The 21,908-nt window shown below is 38.8% G+C and overlaps 1 protein-coding gene across 1 annotated transcript in view; it reads left to right on the forward strand.

The window, feature by feature from the left end:
• The window catches only part of CAPZA1 (capping actin protein of muscle Z-line subunit alpha 1), a 49,881-nt gene that overhangs the window by 20,468 nt on the left and 7,505 nt on the right, over positions 1 to 21,908 (forward strand). The window contains exons 2-7 of the mRNA XM_017869720.1: positions 5,356 to 5,419; positions 7,885 to 7,936; positions 12,250 to 12,313; positions 13,101 to 13,307; positions 17,897 to 17,976; positions 18,577 to 18,655. Of these exons, the coding sequence (XP_017725209.1) occupies positions 5,356 to 5,419; positions 7,885 to 7,936; positions 12,250 to 12,313; positions 13,101 to 13,307; positions 17,897 to 17,976; positions 18,577 to 18,655 (546 nt within the window). The remainder of the gene's footprint in view (positions 1 to 5,355; positions 5,420 to 7,884; positions 7,937 to 12,249; positions 12,314 to 13,100; positions 13,308 to 17,896; positions 17,977 to 18,576; positions 18,656 to 21,908) is intronic.

Here is a 21,908-nt window from a genome sequence, read left to right on the forward strand (position 1 = left end):
GATTGTGCTACCGTACTCCAGTCTGGGTGATAGACTGAGACTCTGTCCCAAAAAAAATACTGAAACTGATTTTTAAAATAACTTGTTTTAAAATAATAAACCTATTACATTTAGCATAGTTATTTGTTGTTTAAAAAAAAAATTTTTATTTTCCAAAACAGAAAAGGAATTAGTGTGACAAGTAACATTGTTTTACATTTTGCAAGTCTTGTAAATGCCTACATTCAGTTTGTTACGACATACTGTCTTAGTTTGTGTATATTGTTTCCTCTACTTGGAATGCCCTCCCTGGTCTTAACTACTCATCCTCCAATCCATCTCAAACATCACTACCTTTGAAGACTACGTTTTTGTTTTTGTTTTGAGACAGAATCTCACTCTTATCTCCCAGGCTGGAGTGCAGTGGCGCAATCTTGGCTCACTGCGACCTCCGCTACCTGGGTTCAAGCGATTCTCTTGCCTCAGCCTCCCCAGTAGCTGTGATTACAGTTGCCTGCCACCGTGCCTGGCTAATTTTTGTAATTTTTTAAAGTAGAGATGGGATTTCACCATCTTGGCCAGGCTGGTCTTAAACTCCTGACCTCGTGATCCGCCCACCTCGGCCTCCCAAAGTGCTGGGATTATAGGCGTGAGCCACCACGCCTGGCCAACCACCCCCTGTTTAATGTGGGTATACAGAGTTGATTGCATCTTCCTTTGTGCCTCAGTCTACATTTAATACCTGCTTGCTACATTACTATCTAGGCGTCAGGTCCTTGAGGGTAGTGACAATGTCTTATCCAGTCTTCAGTCTTTATTTATTGATACTTCTCTTCCTAGTTTGCTGAATGGGTGAATTACTACTTTTTTATATGCAGTATCAGTTCATCTTCTATCCAAACAAACTGCTCTTCTTTCAGTTGTACCAATTCCATCAGATTTTGTAACTTCTGAAAATTTGGGTGGGATTTCAGGAATATTAGTATCTTAAATTTTCAGTTTGGTAATTTTATTGTACATTCAAATATTATGTTATATAAGTAGTATGTAAAATATGACTGTGGCTTTATTCCTTTTTCCTTTCAGGGAAGGTACTTTTTTGATAGTGTATGAATATGTATATACTTATTTTTTGGATTACACACACTTTACTTGACTGAGGTGTTTCATAATTATGTAAAGATTATGGGAAATGCACCTTGACAGAAAGGGGATAGACCATAGCTCACTCCACAGATTTGTCACAAATAGACCAAAAAAAAAAAAAAACAAGGTTTATTATTAAAAGTAGGATTACTGATTTTTTAAATAAGAGATTGATACCAACAGTTGAAACATACAGAAATGTGATTAAGTGTACATGCCAAAGAAAATATAGTTAGAAATCTATATTGTAACAGTTAGTCCTGTGTAGCATAATTTTCATGAGTTGAGCAGGATTTCTTCATGATTAGAATCCCTCTTTTTATTGTTTTTGCTCAGTTAATATAAGGAGCCTTATGGAGCATTTCCCCTCCACCAGTTTTCATCCCAGAAAAAATAATACACTATCTGTAATTACCCTGTCAAGGCAGGGTTCTAACACTTTATGTACCTAAGAATGTTCTAATACGTTTTTTGTGGCATAAATTCCTGATGCCTGCTTCCAGGTAGTTCACATACCAACTTTTGTCTTTCAAATCTTAAAAACTTTGTAGGATTTTGCAGCTAAAAGAAATTTTGCAGATCTTCTAATATGACTCTATGAGGAGTTGGGTTATAATGAGAAAACTCAGGACCGAAAACAGTAATGTTTCTAGGATCACAAATCTAGTTAGCTGATGGACCAACAGAGACAGTTATTGGAACCCAAATTTTTCATTCTACCTTGCTCCATCAATCACTAGGCCTTTCTCGACTAACGGTTTCATCACAGAGCAACTTTTCTTTGTCCTTTTCAGAATAAGAGTAAACTTACAGTAAGATTATTTGTATAAACCTAGGGATACTAAAGGTGTAAAGCATTTCTGTTTCGTTTATTTTCTTTTTTGAGACAGTCTCACTCTGTCGCCCAGGCTGGAGTGCAGTGGCAGGATCTCGGCTCACTGCAAACTCCGCCTCCTGGGTTCAAGAGATTCTCCTGCCTCAACCTCTCAAGTAGCTGGGATTACAGGTGTGCGCCACCATGCCAGCTAAGTTTTGTATTTTTAGTAGAAATAGGGTTTCACCATGTTGGCCAGGTTAGTCTCAAACTCCTGACCTCAAATGATCTGCCTGCCTCAGGCTCCCAAATTGCTGGGATTACAGGCATGAACTACTGCACCCGACCCAAATTTCTGGGGTTTTTTTCTAATTCTCTTCTCACTCCCAGCTTTCTTTCTTTTCTTTTCTTTTCTTTTTTTTTTTTTTTTTAAGACAGAGTCTCCTACAGTTGCCCAGGCTGGAGTATAATCTTAGTTCACTACAACCTCCACCTTCCGGGTTCAGGTGATTCTCCTGCCTCAGCTTCCCAAGTAGCTGGGATTACAGGTACCCACCACCACATCCAGCTAATTCTTGTATTTTTAGTAGAGATGGGGTTTCGCCATGTTGGCCAGACTGGTCTTGAACTCCTGACCTCAAGTGATCCACCCACCTCAGCCTCCCAAAGTGCTGGGATTACAGTCAGGAGCCACCGCACCTGGCCCCAGCTTTATTTTCAAGAGACTCTTGAAAGTTTTTTTTTTTTTTTTTTTTAATGCTGAAGAATGGTTTGAATTTGATGGGGTCATCAATAACTTAAAATTGTTTGAAGGAAATAAAGAAGTCAACAGAGGATGCCTATCTAGAAATAAGGCTCAGTTTATTGTTAGATATACCATGTTCTTCTTTGCCCTACATTAGGGAGTTGAATCATCTTCATATTCATTATCACATCAAATATTAGGGAATTTTCATCCTTTCTTTCATAGTATGTTAGAACTATACTGAGAGACTCATTTGTGGTGAGCCCTATTTATTATCATTACTAGCATTATTACTATGTATAGATACTGCCAAATATCTATATATTAGTATTGCCAAATGCCAGATAGATAGGAACCATTCTAGAGCATCTTACATCAGTTTAAGAATCAAGAAGGAAGGGACCCAGAACAGTCTTAGAGTAGATTAACTGGAGAATTGCTCTCTAGCTAGTTGGACCACTTAGCTCCTCCCTTCTCTCCTCTTTGGGCTAAGCTGAAGACAAAAACAGCATTTGTCCTCAGAATATAGCACTGAGTATGAGCACTGGGACCATAGACACAGAACAGTGTCCCACCTAGCCTGTTGGACCTTGGGCTCACTCCGAAGATAAACTGCTCACACACCCTGATGAGCAGAAGCAAATCTACTCTTTCCTTCCCCTGTAGTCACTAGAGACAAACTACCAGCAAACAGAATGGCAAACTAAATTAAATTCAGAGCACCATTCATGGAAAACCAATACCACGAAAGGGAAGAATCAAATTCAATGAAGAGAGGATCTAAATTTTTAGGAAACAATCAATAGAACAAGACTTTAAAATGGGTAGTTATACTGGGCACATTGGCCCACACCTGTAATCTCAGTGCTTTGGGAGGCTGAGTTGGGAGGATCACTTGAGGCCAGGAGTTTGAGAACTGCCTGGGCAACATAATGAGACCCTCTCTCTGCAGGAAATTAAAAATTTTTAAAAATTAGCCAGGCATGGTGAGGCACACCTGTAGTCTTAGCTACTTGAGAACTTGAGGCAGGAGGATCACTTGAGCCCAGGAGTTTAAGGTTACAGTGAACTTTGATCACACTGCTGCACTCTAACCTGAGCAACCAAGTGAGACCCTGTCTCTGAGAAAAAACACCTAAAAAATTAAATAAGGAGTTAATGTCCTAATATAGATGATTGTATACACACTAAAAGAAATTGCTTTGCTCTACATACTTGCCAGTACCAAAAAAAAAAAGACAAAAGGAATTACCAAAAATCTTAGAAATTAAAAATTGAACAGTCAAAATAATTGTTATGCTGGGCCTGGTGATGAGTGCCTGTACTCCCGGCTACTCAGGAGGCTGATGCGGAAAGATTCCTGAGGTCAGGAGTTGGAGGCTGCAATGAGCTATGATCATGCCACTGTACTCCAACCTGGGCAATATAGCGAGACCCTGTCTCTTAAAAAAAAAATTGAGCAGGAAAATGGGCACAGATGAAGAGCATATTAGTGGATTGGAGTCAAGCATTTTCCCCAAAGCATAAAATGACAAAAAAGATAAAATCTAGAGAAAAACAATTAGATAAGCGGGTTAGAACCTAACATTTTATCATCCATTTATAATAGTATATCTAAAAAGGGAGAATGGCAACAGGGGGCAGAGGACAGAAACTAGGTTGAATAACAGAAGAAATATTTTCCATAGCATTCCTTATGCCCTCTAATACAGTGGTGAATAGTAGAGGTGATAGGAGTCATCTTTGGTATTAAAATTGATGACTTAGGGCAGGCACAGTGGCTCACACCTATAACCCCAACACTTTGGAAGGCCCAGGCCAGAGGATCACTTGAATCTAAGAGTTTGAGACCAGCCTGGGCATGGTGAGACTTGTCTCTACAAAAATAAGAATTACAAAATTAGGTGTGGTGGCACATGCCTGTGGCCCCAGCTACTCAAGAGGCTGAGGCAGGAAGATCGCTTGAGCCCAGGAGGTTGAGGCTGCAGTAAGCCTTGATCGTGCCACTGCACTCCAGCCTGGACAACAGCCAAGACCCTATCTCAAAATAAATTAATTAGTTAATAAAGTTAGTGACATTGCTTATGTTTCATTATTAAGGTTTTTGTAGAATTTTGGTAGATAGCCCTTTATTAAGTTAAAGGTGTTTATTTTATATCTACCAAAAACTAATAGTTTTGTTTTTTTATGATATTGGAGTAGGTGTTAATTTTTTTTTCAGCATGAGTTGAGATGATCACGTGGTTTTGGTCTTTTAATTTGTAAGTTACAGTAACTTATTATATTGAACCATCCTTGTATTGGGAGAATTGGTATTGGTATGCTATTTAATTTGCTAATATTTTATTTAGTTTTGCTTAAATGTTCATAATCTAGATCAAAGCTTTCTCTTTTGTGAATGTAATGTATTTGGTCAAAACTATTATCCTGTTTTGAAAGACAAATTCAAATTTATCAAAACACATATATTCCCAAATCAGAATGTACCTATATTTATAGTAACAGCTTTGGGGTGCTTTATGAAAAGAAAATTTGAAGGCTGCTAAACAGTAAATGTTTAAACAGGACATTTTTTTCAAGAAATGTGATGAAAATTTTGTAATTTGTTAATTGTTTCTCCTTTTATATGTTACTCTTCATAATTCTAAGTGTAAATTTTGTTTCTCTTTAGGTACGCATAGCTGCTAAATTCATCACTCATGCACCCCCAGGGGAATTTAATGAAGTATTCAATGGTGAGTAAAGATTAGTATTTTAATCCCTCCTTAATTACCATTATTTATTGAGTACTTGCTATCTGTTTTAATTCTTATGACTTGTTGTAGCTATAGCTAAGTAAATCAAGATTCGAAGAAATTAAAATAACTTGTCCAAGGTCCTCCAGTTAGTAAATGTCAAAGTAAGAATTCAAACCAGGTCTGAGTCAAAATAAAGCTCCTAACCCATAAATTAGGATGCCTGTCTTATGTGAGAAAAGATTTTAAGGCAGATTAGTATCAATAAATGTAGAAACAATACTAAATTATTTTCATAGTTTTATTTTTTCCTTATAGATCATAGCTTAATTTTCTTCAGTGCTTTCCCTTAGGAAGTCACATGTTATGGAACACTTTTTTGGGCCAGTGGGGCTGAACTGACTATATCTGGGAAGCTTGTTAAATATGCAGATTCAGCTTTATCTTCCCCTCAAGATTCACATTCATTAGATCTGAGGTGGAACTGGTTAATCTGTATTTCATCAAGTTCTTTACCAGGTGATTCTGAATCGCAGCAGGTTGGGGAACCACAGTTAAATACATTTACAACTTTCCATACTATCTGCTGTCTTAATACATTTTACAAGATGGAAAATGTGATGGAGCATCTTAAACTTCATGATGAAATAAATAATCATAATCCCATTTTAAGTTATTAAGTTCATCTTAAAGATTCCTTAAGTAAAATAATAATTGTTGTACATCTTGGTTCAGTTTAGCAAACATTTATTTTGAGATTCTAATGTTATATTAGAAAGTTAGCTACTCGAGAGTAACTGTATGATATTCCTCTGTACCTGGTCCAGATGGTAGAACAGTCAATAATAATCTTGATTGCTAAAATTGGGAAAAGTAACTGGGAAAAACACAAACATTTGCTTCAAGGAGTATAAGATATAACAGAAGTAAATCAAGATATTTTTTATAAAACTGTGTGTGGCTTTTGAGCACCAACAGCAAAGGAAACAAATGCAGCCTTTTTCTAGTCTTTTACATTGACTAAATTCTTAGTAACATTTTAAATAAATTTTCCTGTTGAAATTTTCTTTTTCTTTTTATTATTATTATTATTTTGACAGAATCTTGCTCTGTCGCCAGTCTGGAGTGCAGTGGCGTGATCTTGGCTCACTGGAACCCCTGCCTCCCAAGTAGCTGGAACTACAGGTGCTCACCCCCACGCTCCACTCATTTTTTTGTATTTTTAGAAGAGATGGGGTTTCACCATGTTGGCCAGAATGGTCTCAATCTCTTGACCTCATGATCCGCCCGCCTCAGCTTCCCAAAATGCTAGGATTACAGGCATGAGCCACCGCACCCAGCCGAAATTTTCAATTTTCAGTAGAAAATTCTTCTTGAACTTTAGCTCAGATAAATTCTTGACTAACAGGCCAAGTGTGGTGGCTGACACCTGGAATCCCAGCACTTTGGGAGGCTGAGGTGGGCAGATCGCCTTAAGTCAGGAGTTCAAGACCAACCTGACCAACATGGTGAAGTCCTGTCTCTACTAAAAATACAAAAGTTAGCTGAGCGTGGTGGCAGGCGCCTGTAATCCCAGCTACTCAGGAGGCTGAGGCGAGAGAATCTCGTAAACCAGGGAGGTGGAGGTTGGAGTGAGCTGAGATTGCACCATTACACTCCAGCCTGGGCGACAAGAGTGAGACTTCATCTCAAAAAAAAAAGTGACTAGACTTCTGACACACAGCTTTTTAAAAAGGTTGTAGACTTCACATTAGATTCTCCAATGAAAAATGTGTTTTAAGAATTTCACTGTCACTGACTGAATTGTGCCCAGCTTTCTTGATATGATGTTGTAGAAGAGCCTGCAATTCTTAATCTATGCTCATATTAAAGGATTCATTTAAATACAGAATTAACACTCTTTAACTGTGGCTTTCTATAAACCATGTTATTCGTTTGCTGTGAAGTTCCTTGAGGCTATATAGCATACATAATTGTACACAAATCTGTGAACATTAGCATCTTTATATTTGCATGTTTAGAATTTCTACTCATGGGGCCAGGCGCGGTGGCTCAAGCCTGTAATCCCAGCGCTTTGGGAGGCCGAGACGGGCGGATCACGAGGTCAGGAGATCGAGACCATCCTGGCTAACACGGTGAAACCCCGTCTCTACTAAAAAATACAAAAGAAAAAGCTAGCCGGACGAGGTGGCAGGCGCCTGTAGTCCTAGCTACTCGGGAGGCTGAGGCAGGAGAATGGCGTAAACCTGGGAGGCGGAGCTTGCAGTGAGCTGAGATCCGGCCACTGCACTCCAGCCTGGGCGACAGAGCGAGACTCCGTCTCAAAAAAAAAAAGAATTTCTACTCATATAGTACACCTGAAGACTAATCTTACAAAGCCTGAATTTTAAAAATTGAATCTAGAAATCTGCTAAAATTTCTCAAATTTATCCTCCACTGAACATTGTAACATTTTTCCTCCTCAGATGTTCGGCTACTACTTAATAATGACAATCTCCTCAGGGAAGGGGCAGCACAGTAAGTATCTTTCCAAATCCACTTAGAATGTTATTCTAACATTGGATAAACTATGTTGACAGTGAACTAGCACCCTGAAAACGAAGTTTAAAATACTTCAAAGTAAAGCAGTTGGGTTTAGCAATTTTCGTTATTTTTTTTAATTGGAGAAAACATGTTCCCCCAATTGTTGTTTACTTCCTCAAAGCTTATTATAATATATGAACTAGTTTTTATTTCTGCCCACATTTGCGCCATTAAAGCAGAGTTTAATGTTAGCTGTTAGGTTTTCCTTTATGGTTGTTCTAGTTCATGTTGAGTTTTTTTAAACAGCTAGCTATACATAGGAATGATCTGCCAGTGAGGAATGATAATGTTTAAGAATAGCAAATATTAATAAAGTGCCTTAATAGTGAGAATTAACCATAGGATAAAAGCATGATTAGGTTACCTAATCATTGACTCCTTATCACTCTGAAGCTAATTAATCTTTCTAAAATATTTCCACTGTGTCCTTGCCTTCAAAAATACTACAGTGGTGCCTCTTTTTTTTTTTTTTTTTTTTTTTTGATACCTTCTATAATAAAATCTAAACTTGCTGTAGCTTTCAACGCTCCCTGTTGTCTGGCTTTATCACTACTCTACTCTTCAACACAAAGTTCTATTTCAATTGCTGTCTACCCAACTGGCTCAGAGTTCCTTTGTAAAGAGTTGGATAATGGCTAGGTGGGGTAGGGATGGGGAGACAGAACAAGGACATGTTGATGCAGAGCAACTAATAATTATCATAAAGTCATTGGGTATGATATATAATTGGTTTAGATTTTAGCCATAGAAAACTGTTGTAAGAGCTGCTGCCTGGGAAACAATCTGCCCTGTCCATACTGCTTTTTTGGAACTCACTTTGGGACTAGATTCTGCAAACAGAATTTGCAGAGCTTTACTGTAATTGTCATCGTGAATGATACCCTAATTATACATTGATTTAAGGAAGCTAGGCGCTCACATCAGGGATATACTCTAATGATGGTTTCTCTTAGATTCATAGAATCTGCCATACAAAAGGACATTCATCATTTGCTAGTTTAACTCCTCTCTGCTTTCTTTCACTGAAAGAATTTCATCAACATCTGTCAATAGACAGTTATCTAATCTGAATGCTTCTAGTAATAAGGAATTCAAAATCTCACAAGGCAAGTTCTTCAGTTTGCCTGCCATATTGGTCCCAGTTTTATCCTTGAGAGCTACCCACAATAAATCTGCTCCGTACATCACTTGATAAGCTGAAAGGGGTGGATGTTGAATATCACCCAAGTGTGATTGCAAACTAAAGCCTGTTATCCTATTTCCAATTAGAACCAAAGAGAAGCTGGTATGTAGCTTCTCCGCCTTTTGGCTAAGATTAAGAGAAGTTGGTCTGTAGTTCAGATACTTCATTTGCTTTAATTGCACTGACACTAAAGCTTTGTGTTTATAAATATTCTGGTTCTTATAGACTATAGGTTCTTGGGGAACCCTCTTGTTAAGAGAATTTTAAATATTTGATTTTCCATAGAGAAGACCCAAATATTTGATTTTCCATAGAGAAGAAAAATTCAGTCTTATTTCTGTATTAAAGCATTTCAGTCCCGTGGCCATAGTCCTCATAGTAAGTGCTCAATTAATGTTTTCATAATCATTATCATAATTACTGCCTTCAGTCTTTATAAAATGAAGGTCTTGAAGTAGCTAAGATTTGCCATCTTTCCTGGATTTGCTCCTGTTTCTGGCCACCAGAACCATCCCCAGATAATTCCAGAGCTTCTGGAATGAGTAGGGTGTTGTAAGTTACGTTAAAGAGTGAATTTCATTCTGGCAGAGATAGTGAGATTGTTTTGAGCAGAGAGTAACATAATAAGACTTATATTTTAGAATAATCACTAGCTCCTGTGTAGAGGGGCAAAAGGTGAGGTAAGATGAGTAATTGCAAGACTATTACAATAGTTCAGGGATAGATGCTAGTGGTTGGACTAGAGTGGTAGCAGTGGGGGTGGTGGGAAGGAGTCAGATTCTGAATATGTACTTAAGTAGAGCCTACAAGATTTACTGATGGACTGGATGTGAAGTGTGAGAGACAGAGAAGAATCAAAGATCACCCCAAGTTTTTGGCTTAGGCAGCTGGTAAAATGGAGATCCTGTTGACTTGAGATGGAATTAAAGGTAAGGACATTTTCGTGTTGGTGTTTGTAATCCATAGTCTTAGGACATACACTAGAATAAAATATTTACTTCCTACTCGTTTTTTTTTTTAAACTAATATTTATTCTACTTTTTATGAATAATTTATATCCTTTCTGAAGAGCCAATGTGTTTGGGATTAATTTTGCTACATGGGGATGTGGTGCTTTAAGAAGTAAAACACAGGCCGGGCGCGGTGGCTCAAGCCTGTAATCCCAGCTACTCGGGAGGCTGAGGCGGGAGAATGGCATAAACCCGGGAGGCGGAGCTTGCAGTGAGCTGAGATCCGGCCATTGCACTCCAGCCTGGGCGACAGAGCCAGACTCCGTCTCAAAACAAAAAAAAAGTAAAACACAGTAATAACTTTTGGCTGGGTGTGGTGGCTCACACCTGTAATCCCAGCACTTTGGGAGGCCGAGGTGGGTGGATCACCTGAGGTCAGGAGTTCGAGACCAGCCTGGCCAACATGGTGAAACCCTGTCTCTACTAAAAATACAAAAATTAGCTGGGTGTGGTGGTGCACATCTGTAATCCCAGTTACTTAGGAGACTGAGGCAGGAGAATCACTTGAATCTGAAAGGTGGTGGTTGCAGTGAGCCAAGATCGCACCACAGCACTCTAGCCTGGGCAACAGTGAGACTCCATCCCCAGCCAAATAAATAAATAAACAAAATAGACAGTAATAACTTTTAACAAAATAAGATTGAAAATTAGCTTTAGAGGCTGGGCACGGTGGCTCACTCCTGTAATCCCAGCACTTTGGGAGGCTGAGGCAGGCGGATCACCTGAGGTTGGGAGTTCGAGACCAGCCTGACTAACATGGAGAAACCCTGTCTCTACTAAATATACAGAAATTAGCCGGGCGTGATGGCACATGCCTGTAATCCCAGCTACTCGGGATTAGCTGAGTAGCTGATCCAGCTGAGGCAGGAGAATTGCTTGAACCTGGGAAGTGGAGGTTGCCGTAAACCAAGATCATGCCATTGCACTCCAGCCCAGCATCTGAAAAAAAAAAAGCTTTAAGTATTTGAAGAAGTTTACATTTTGTTATTTTGCTTTATCTTGAAAAGCCTAGGGAAAGTTTAACACTCTACTTGAAGCTAGTGATCTCCATCCTTTTGTAGTTCATAAGTGTGATGGTTGAGTTTTCACATGCATGTGAGATGTGCCTCCCTCACACCTTGTTATGTTGGCACATTACCTGTCTGACATGGGGAAAAAATACTAGCAGTCTATTTTAATAGGTTAAAATTGGGAATGCTGTGAGAAGACTGATACTTTTCAAGAATATAAGTGTAACTCTTATTTCCATCTTTCTTTTATCTTGTTTTTTGCTTTAGCTTTGTAAAATGTGTTAGAGAGCCATTAAAAATGCAGAATTTCAAAAATCAAGCTTTGGACAAATCAACAGTAATATTAGGCATGTACTTTGATTATTTATGCATTGCTCTTTTAAAAATAACTACTCTGTGCCTGAGGCTCTGCTTTTATACTTGACTCATGCTCAACTCTCACTTTACCTTCTTCGCATGTCAGATGCCTTCTGACATTTAATTATAGTTTCTCGTGACTTTGAGAGCTGAGAAAAAAAAATCATTTCCAAAATAGTGTATCAATGGAAAATTCTTTTGAATTACTGAAAGCTTCTGCCCAAACGATTAAAATTGTTGGCAGTTCACAATAATCAGCTTGCTTCAAACTTTGGAATTAGCCGAGTGTTGTGGTGCGCACCTGTAGTCCCAGCTACTCAGGAAACATGGGAAAATCTCTTGAGCCCGGGTGTTTGAGGCCAGCCTGGCAACATAGTGAGACTATCTCAAAACAAACCAACTTTGGAATTGTCTAAGTAGAGGGTCTTTTGGAGCTTAGGAGCAAAGAGGAAAAGGTAATTTCAGAGTTTAAGGAGCTTCCAAGATCTCCTTGGAGAGGAGTCCTTACAGAAAGCTGGAAGGCATTATGTTAACACTGGATGTCTGGGGAGAAAGGGGAAAAGTACCAGGTACTGTTTTCACATTTCCTTTCACTATTCTGTGAACCACCTTTGTGTTTATTTACACATAATTCTTTTCTCTCTCCCTCTTTTTTTTTTTTTTTTTTTAAACTTTTTAAAAAAACAGTGCATTTGCCCAGTATAACATGGATCAGTTCACGCCTGTGAAGATAGAAGGATATGAAGATCAGGTAATAATTGCCTTTTAGAAGGCTATGCCTGGGAGATAGTAGAAATCCTATTAATAGAAACCAAAGCAGATGTCTGAACCAGGTGCTGAATAAATTTGTCTTAGTTTTTTTAGTTTTTGTACGTACTCTACATGTTAGGATATTTTTCCTCTTTCTGATAACACTAGCAGTTTCTTTGACAAGAAAGGAGAGCAGCCTCTAACAAGAACAGTGAAAATGGAAGTATTTAAGTCGTACAGGTTTTCCAGCTGTCTTTAATTCTCATTGATAAGAGTAACAGCAGACATATTTAATGGAAAAGCAGGCACTCCTGAAATTTAGACTACTTATTTATTACTTTAGGATTTTGGTGGTTGGGAAATGGGGTGAGAAAACAGTTTATGTATTTTTTCATTTTTGAACCATGTGAATGTATTACCTATTTTAAATGCTAAGTGTAATGGCCCTAAAGTTTCATAATGACTCTGGAAAAAATCTGTGAAAAAAATACAAAAGTGTACATAAAAGTTATCGCAGCTATGTATAAAGTACCTATATAGATAATATATTAGAAACCAAGAAATGAAGTATATTATTAGTATGGGGGATATTTTGTAGTTTAAAGTTGACTTATTCATAAATGTAATATTCTTAATAATATGAGGCTTGGTTGAAAATTAATATGAAAGAGAAATCTGACAAAATGAAAAGTTAACTGCCTCAGAATTTTTATTGATGTGTTTCACAAAAGACAGCAAGAATTGTCTTTTTTACAAAGTTACTCATATGTTTAATGATTCTTTGGAAGGTCTTAATTACAGAGCACGGTGACCTGGGTAATAGCAGATTTTTAGATCCAAGAAACAAAATTTCCTTTAAATTTGATCACTTACGGAAAGAAGCAAGTGATCCCCAGCCAGAAGAAGTAGATGGAGGTCTGAAATCTTGGAGAGAATCCTGTGACAGTGCTTTAAGAGCTTATGTGAAAGACCATTATTCCAACGGCTTCTGTACTGTTAAGTATCTGCTTCATTATCAGAGAGTGTTTTCTTATATTTACCTTATCCTTTGGAGACTTTGGCCTACCAAACATCCCTTCTTTCTTTGTCATGCTCTCTTCTCTGCATTTTATTCCCTAAATCATTTTGGAAAGGGGTATAAATAAATGGAAATTTTATATGGAAAATTCTTTTAAAATCCCAGTTTTCACATTTGACTTATGAGAAATGCCTTACACCCATCAGGAAAAGGTCTTTGGTTTTTTTTTTTCCTTTCTTTTTTTAAATTAACCTTTTAAATTAATTTTTTTCTTGTTTGTATTTTTACCCAGATCTAAAAGGTCTTTGGTTTGGACACAGAGAAAAAATGGTATACTAAGATTGTTGAGAGAGCTGTTGCTCATATTTATGACTTTTTGATATAGGCATTTTTACACAAAGCTACTTCTACATAGTTTAGATATTTATATTAGGTAATCAAAACTATTAGAACTAAACAATTGGCTGGGTACGTTGGCTCATGCCTGTAATCCCAGCACTTTGGGAGGCCAAGGTGGGCAGATCACTTGAGGCCAGGAGTTCCAGACCAGCCTGGCCAACATGGTGAAACCTTGTCTCTACTTAAAACATACAAAAAGTAATTGGATGTGCTGGTGCACACCTGTAGTCTCAGCTACTCAGGATGCTGAGGCACAAGAATCACTTGAACAAGGGAGGTGGAGGTTGCAGTGAGCTGAGACCACCCCACTACACTCCAGCCTGGGCAACAGAGTGAGACTGTCTCAAAAAAACAAAAAAACCAAATGATTTTTTAAAACTCAGGAGTGATTTTCTTTTTTTGTTGTTGTTTTGTTTTTTGAGACAAAGTCTCACTCTGTCGCCCAGGCTAGAATGCAGGGGCACCGTGTCGGCTCACTGTAACCTCCATCTCCTGGGTTCAAGCAATTCTTCTGCCTCAGCCTCCTGAGTAGCTGAGATCACAGTTGCCCACCAACACACCCGGCTAATTTTTATATTTTTAGTACAGACAGTAGAGACGGGGGCTTCACCGTGTTGGCCAGGCTGGTCTTGAACTTCTGACATCAGGTGATCTGGCTGCCTTGGCCTCCCAAAGTGCTGGGGTTACAGGTGTGAGCTGCTGCACCTGGCCTGATTTTCTTTTACTACCTCTTGACTGTAAAAATAGATAAATTTGACTTTATCATGATTTTTCCTTTATAAAATTATGGCATATTAAGAAAATATTGATTAGAATATTTTTTATTTTAAATTGACAAATAAAAGTATGGTATGTACAACATGATGTTTTTAATATGTATACATTGTGGAATGGCTGTATTGAGCTAATAACATGGATTAGTACACAAAAATATTTATCTTTTTTTGTTGTGGGAAACTCTCTCTTAGCAGTTTTCACTGGAATATTTTAAATATGCAATGATGAATTACATGGAAGTCTAGAATACAGTTAGGAGCACTTACTTTGAAGCCTGCCTAACTGGTTTGAATCCTGGCCCTGCCAATAAATTAGTTGTATGACCTTAGGTAAATTACTTAACATCTCTGTGCTTCAATTCTTTGACTGTAAAATGGAAATAATTGTTTTTACCTCATAGAGTTGTTGTGAAGATTTAATGAATTAGTAATATATGTAATATATGCCTGGAACAGTGCCTGGCACAAAGTAAGCTCTACATAAATGTTAGATAAATGTTAGGCTAGGTGTCATTATGTTTGATTTTTTTTTTTTTTTTTTTAATGAGAATACCCATTATGGTGGACTGAACAAGTATAGAATTCCTGTTGGGAAGCCAGTATTGCAAAGGGGAGACATGATAGACTCCCATTTAGAAACTGACTGTTTAATCCTAAATATACTTTGAATTTATTGTCTGTTACCCATTCAAAGTTTGTCACTACCCATTCTTAATTTGGAGAGCTCCAGCACCAAATAACCCTACTGTGTCCTTAGCTATCAAATGAGCTACAGAAAGTCATGGAATTGCTCTGATGGTGTCTGCTGTATATAAGTGTCCTATGACTATGTCTTCAGCTTACCTGCTTAGTAGTCCATAATTTCCTCTCATTATTCCCTATCACATTTTCTACATAGTGTGTTCCAAACGTTTTTCATTGTCCTCTGACAGGCATCTAATCCCCCATGTTTTGCAAGGATTGAAACTGACAGAAAATCTTTTTTTTTTTTTTTTTTTTTTGGAGACAGTCTAACTCTGTCTCCCAAGCTGGAGTGCAATGGTGTGGTCTAGGCTTCCTGCAACCTCCCTCTCCTGGGCTCAAGCGATTCTCCTGCCTCAGCCTCCCGAGTAGCTGGAATTACAGGTGCCTGCCACCACACCTGGCTAATTTTTATATTTTTAGTAGAGACAGAGTTTCACTATATTGGCCAGACTGATCTTGAACTCCTGACCTCGTGATCCGTTCACCTCAGCCTCCCAAGTAGCTAGGACCACAGGTGCACGCCACCATACCTAGCTTTTGTGTGTGTGTGTGTGTGTGTGTGTGTGTACTACAAGGCATGAGCCACCATGCCCGGCCTATTTCTCCTTCTTTGTCTGCCCTTTTCACCTTGCCCTTTCTCCCTCTTCTCCACTTTTTCCCTTCTCTCATCTCTCTCTGCATCACCACCAAATCAGTACACATTTTTAGCTTCACCTGCTAATGCCATTTCCTCTCTCTACTTCTGAACCCTTTGATTTTTTACTTTAGTCCCCATTCTACAGAAGCTGCTCTAAGTTTACTAATGCTTTGTGAGTTACCTAGTCCAATGTCCTTTTCCTTGTCCATGACTTCCGAATGGCATTTCACACTGAAGCCAATCAACTACTAGAAATTATCTTTTACTTAGGCTGGAGTTTTGTTCTTTTTGCCCAGGCTGGAGTACAGTGGCATGATCTCAGCTCACTGCAACCTCCACCTCTCAGGTTCATGCAATTTTCCTGCCTCAGCCTCCCAAGTAGCTGGGATTACAGGCACCCACCACCACACCTGGCAAATTTTTGTATTTTTAGTAGAGATGGGGTTCCACCAAGTTGGCCAGGCTGGTCTTGAACTCCTGACCTCAGGTGATCCCCCTGCCACGGCCTCTCAAAGTACTGGGATTACAGGTGTGAGCCATTGCACCCAGTCCCCTAATTATTCTTACTCTGTTTGTACTAAGTTCTTTTTTTCCCTTACCTTTGTAAATGTAGGCATTCCCCAAAGTTCATAGTTCATTTAATGCAGGTAAAGTAACATAGAATTCGATGTCACAAAAACAGTGGGGATTCTACCTTTGGATTCTACCTTTACCACTTTCTGAGTCACCTTAGGCAAGAAGCTTTGTGAACTTCAACTTCTCATCTGTAGATGATAACAATATATTTCATTAGATTTATTGGAGGAAAAAGAAAATACATGTAAAAACATATTTTGTGGACTATAAAGCACTATTTTTTTTGTTACTTTCCCTTGATGATTGCATTTCCATTCACCTCTCCCACACTAAGGAAGAGTTAGTGTTTCTAACTACTAACTAGATATCTCTATCTGTAGTTCCCAGTTTGTTAATGACACCACCATATTTTTAGTCATCCTTTAGTTCCTTCTTTCCTTTGCCTGTCATTTGCAATATTCTGCTAGACTTTGATTGTTCTTCTGCATTCTGTATGCAGCTCTTCCTTTCCATTTCCTTTAATACAACCCTGGCTTGTTGCCTAGATTAATCCTGTGGCCTCCTAACCAAGCTTCAACTTTTCTTCGTTTTATCTTGAATACCAGTATTGATTATTCTCTGACAATATTAGTTCTAGTCATGTTTTGCTGTCTCTCCATTGCCTATAGAATAAAGTCTTAAACTTCTTTTTTTTTTTTTTTTTTTTTTTGTTGAGACGGAGTCTCGCTCTGTCGCCCAGGCTGGAGTTCAGTGGCCGGATCTCAGCTCACTGCAAGCTCCGCCTCCCGGGTTTACGCCATTCTCCTGCCTCAGCCTCCCGAGTAGCTGGGACTACAGGCGCCCGCCACCTCGCCCGGCTAGTTTTTTGTATTTTAGTAGAGACGGGGTTTCACCGTGTTCGCCAGGATGGTCTCAATCTCCTGACCTCGTGATCCGCCCTTCTCGGCCTCCCAAAGTGCTGGGATTACAGGCTTGAGCCACCGCGCCCGGCCAGTCTTAAACTTCTTACATCTACTATTACATGACCTAAATCCACCATCCTGTTTTGTCTGTCATTAGTCCACACACACCCTCCAAACATGACAGAACTATCAGCCTTTCACTGAACAAGTCCTTAGTTTCCTGTCTCGCCTTTATTTTCAGTCTCCGCTTATCAGAATCTCATCTGTCTTGTATGACCCAGCCTAAATGGCACCCGCCTTGTACCCCAAACCAAGAGCAGTATTTCCCTCTGTTTTTGTTATATCACTGTCTCTGGTAGAACCTAACATGTTCTGCTTTGTTTTCGTATCCCATGTACACTATTGTGTTGTAAGCTCATTTTATCTGATTTTGTCTCCCCAAGGATTTAACACGCTGCTTTTGTACAATGCGTGTTGTTTAAATTAAATGTGTTTGGAGTCTATTTAACTATTTTTGTTTTCCCAACAATAGGTTTATGCTAAAACTATCGATGGGCAACAGACTATTATTGCATGTATTGAAAGCCACCAGTTTCAGCCTAAAAACTTCTGGTAAGAAATAGATATTCTCTTCTATTTGTATCTAATTTATATCCGAAAGAAACCAGCAGTTGAGACTTGGTTTTTAATCCAGCTAGCTTGGAATAATTATTTAACTTACAGACTTCAGTTTTCCATCTGTAAATGAGAGATTTAGATTCCTTACAGTTCTGGGTTTTATAATTATATTTTCCTTTAAAAGTTACTCTTTGAGTGAGAACAAGTGATTAGTAAAGTGCCCTGTTGAAAATCTGAGTTTTACTTGGCTTAGGGTTAATGCTACTTGAGTTAATTGTATAACTCAGCAGCCTGTTCATCTGATTTTGGAAGAGCCTCCCATGAGCAGAATAGGCATGGTTTTCCATTTCGAGGGAAAAAAGGAAAAATAAAAGTCAAAATAACTTAGAAAAGGCTTATGGTCAGGCCATTTAGATCCAGACTTTTATTTGAGTAGACAGAGCTTTGGGTTTGCCAAACTGGAAATGACAGTTTCTCTCTTTTTTTTTTTTCGTTTTTTGCACCCCTCTTTCCCAACTTCTGTACCTCAGTGACAAATCACTTCTTTCTTGTGCTTATTGCTAATTCTGCAATGTTGTGTCTGTGTTTTAATAGGAATGGTCGTTGGAGATCAGAGTGGAAGTTCACCATCACACCACCTACAGCCCAGGTGGTTGGAGTGCTTAAGATTCAGGTGAGATTCCAACATGTTTATAGACTTAAAACTTCACATCTTTAAAACATGTGCAAGTTGCTCTGGTATTAAATAAGGACCAAGTATATGTAGATGCAAAGGGAGACTGATGGCAGTGAATAGAAATAGAAGCCTCCTTCTTGGGGTAGTAAACAGAGAGAGCTATTCTGAGTTGATAAAGGATAGTATGTAGAGTAAATGGCAACATGGTTATTGTTATTTTTCATTTAAAGGTAACATAAGATATATCTAGGAATTATCAAATAGCAGTTTTAGGAAAGAATTAAAATTAATAATAATAATAATCATTATTTTTTGGGACAGTCTCACTCCATCACCCAGACTGGAGTGCAGTGACATGATCTCAGCTAACTGCAACCTCCACCTCTCAGCCCAGGCTGGGTTAATTTCTAAAAATTATAACTAGAGAGAATGGCAGGTGTTTTGGAATATAAATAGCCAAGCAGAAGTAGATTGATTGATTGATTGATTGATTGACTTTTGAGATGGAGTTTTGCTCTTATTGCCCAGGCTAGAGGTGCAATGGCATGATCTCGGCTCTTTGCAACCTCTGGCTCCTGGGTTCAAGTGGTTCTCCTGCCTCGGCCTCCCGAGTAGCTGGGATTACAGCCATGTGCCACCACGCCCGGCTAATTTTCTATTTTTAGTGCAGGCGGGGTTTCCTCATGTTGGTCAGGCTGGTCTCAATCTCCTGACCTCAGATGATCCACCCGCCTCGGCCTCCCAAAGTTCTGGGATTACAGGCGTGAGCCACTGCACCTTGCCCAGAAGTAGATTTCTAATGCTGATGTCAGGGTAGACAGGCAGCTGAATAAGATAGCTGTTAACTCATTTGATGCCTATCTGGATTGAAGTTTAATATCCTAGCAGAGGTTTGACTTTCTAAATTTAGGGTGATTTAATGTTTAAGCTTCACTAACTCTAAGGTCAGAATAGGTACAGGTGACTGAGAAGATCAGTACCTAATTGTACCTGTATTATATTGTGTTAAGCTGTGCTTCAACAACAATTACCAAGAGTTGTCTTTTTTTTTTTTTTTTTTTTTTTTTTTTTTTTTTTTTTTTTTTTTGTTTTAGTGTGTCTTCCAAAAAAATATCACAAGGTGTTTTTTTTTTTTTTTTTTTTTTTTTTTTTTTTTTTTTTAGGAGGAGGAGGAGGAGGAGTCTCACTCTGTCACCCAGCCTAGAGTGCAGTGGTACGATCTTGGCTCACTGCAATCTCTACCTCCTGGGTTCAAGCAATTCTCCTGCCTCAGCCTCCCAAGTAGCTGGGATTACAGGCATGCACCACCATGCCCAGCTAATTTTTGTATTTTTAGTAGAGGTGGGATTTCACTGTGTTGGCCAGGCTGGTCTTGAACCCCTGACCTCAGGTGAGCCACTGCGCCCAGCCAAGGGTTGTCTTTTTTAATGCTCTAATTTAATCAAGTGCATAGGTAATAAATTCTGTAAAAGTAAATCTCCTCTTTTTATATATACCTGTAGCTTCCTGCAACAAGTAGCTCCTGGCCATAGGAGCTTGCCCAACTCAGGTGAGACAGGCTGGTGTTGAGTTCACAGCTCTGGGAGCAGCCCTCAGTGATATGTAAGAGTTGGTAGATAAATATGACAGCTTCCTCAAGTAGGACAACTCTGAAGCATGTTCTATTTAGTCTTCCAGAGCCCAGTACCCACAGCTGTAACCTCATAAATGTACCTGTAGGCTTCCTTCCCTTCTATGTCTCACTACTTCTGTCCCCTACTATGACTTTGTGAGATTTGTTCCCAAATAAACTACTTTTCCTCCAATCTTTGTCTTGGGGTCTGCTTCTGGGAAGGTGCAGCCTAAGGCAGCATACTGTTCTGCTTCTGTTAACCAAATATCTTAGTAGCCTAATGCTCTAGACCTCTTGTAACTGTGGCATCAGCATTAACTTCCTGGAACCATGGTATCAGCATTGTAGAAGCTTACTGTAAATTTTGTGTAAATAAATTTTACTTTGTTTCTAGATGGAAACAGCCATTTGTATTTTAACTTTGCCAGTGCAAACCTATAAAATAAGAGCACACATCACAAAGGGTGATAATTTATGGTAAGATTCAAAATACAGCCCAGTGTACAGACACACATTTAAACCTTTTTAAGCACAAATTGATCACACTTTTGTGGAAGGCTTATTTCATTTACATATCTTTTAAATTTTGGAGTGAGAATTACTTGGAAAAGTCATTAAGAGATTTAGCCTTTCAGGCTAGTCTATAGGCAAAAGCATCATTCTGAGAAGGCAACAATTTCTGAGGATTTATGTTGATGACAGTCATGTTGAAATACGTATTAGTTAATTGAACCATTTTCATGTTAGCAGATGAGACCTAGAAAAAGTCTGAGAACACGTAAGTTTTGAGCTTGATTTCTTTCTTGAAACGGTGTGTCTCACTGTATCACCTAGGCTGGAGTGCAGTGGTGCTTTCCTAGCTCACTGCAACCTCGAATTCCTCAACTGAATGATCCTCCCACCTCATCCTCCCAAGTACCTGGTGCTACAAGCACACACCACTACACCTGGCCAACTGTTTTTATTTTTTGTAGAGTCGGGGTCTCACTATATTGCCCAGGCTGAGTTAATTTCTAAAAATTAAAATATCATTACTGTATTAGGTAATGAAATTAATATTTTTTAGAATTTTTCTTTTTTCTTTTTTTTTTTTTTAAGATGGAGTCTCGCTCTGTCACCCAAGCAGGAGTGCAGTGGCAGGATCTTGGCTCACTGCAAGCTTCACCTCCCGAGTTCACACCATTCTCCTGCCTCAGCCTCCTGAGTAGCTGGTACCACAGGTGCCCGCCACCACACCTGGCTAATTTTTTGTATTTTCAGTAGAGATGGGGTTTCACTGTGTTAGCCAGGCTGGTCTTGAACTCCTTACCTCGTGATCCACCTGTCTTGGCTTCCCAAAGTGCTGGGATTACAGGTGTGAGCCACCACGCCCAGCCCTAGAATTTTTCATTGAGATCATAGCAGTGAGGCTTATTGACCTTACCCTATATTCCTTTCCATGTCCTAATTAAGAAATATAACAGAAGTTCAGACTAATTGTATAGTCTTTATTCTTGAACAAAAAGAATGTGCTCTGTATACCTCCTCTCTTTAGACAAGTTCTGAGAAATAGAAGTTCTTGTTTCTTCTATGGGCAGATCTCTGGTTTTTTTTTTTTTTTTTTAATATCTCCCATCCTGTTTGTATTCATCCCCACCC

This window comes from Rhinopithecus bieti, unplaced genomic scaffold (genome assembly GCF_001698545.2).
Source record: "Rhinopithecus bieti isolate Rb0 unplaced genomic scaffold, ASM169854v2 scaffold_3040, whole genome shotgun sequence".
In the NCBI taxonomy this organism is placed as follows: Eukaryota; Metazoa; Chordata; class Mammalia; order Primates; family Cercopithecidae; genus Rhinopithecus; species Rhinopithecus bieti.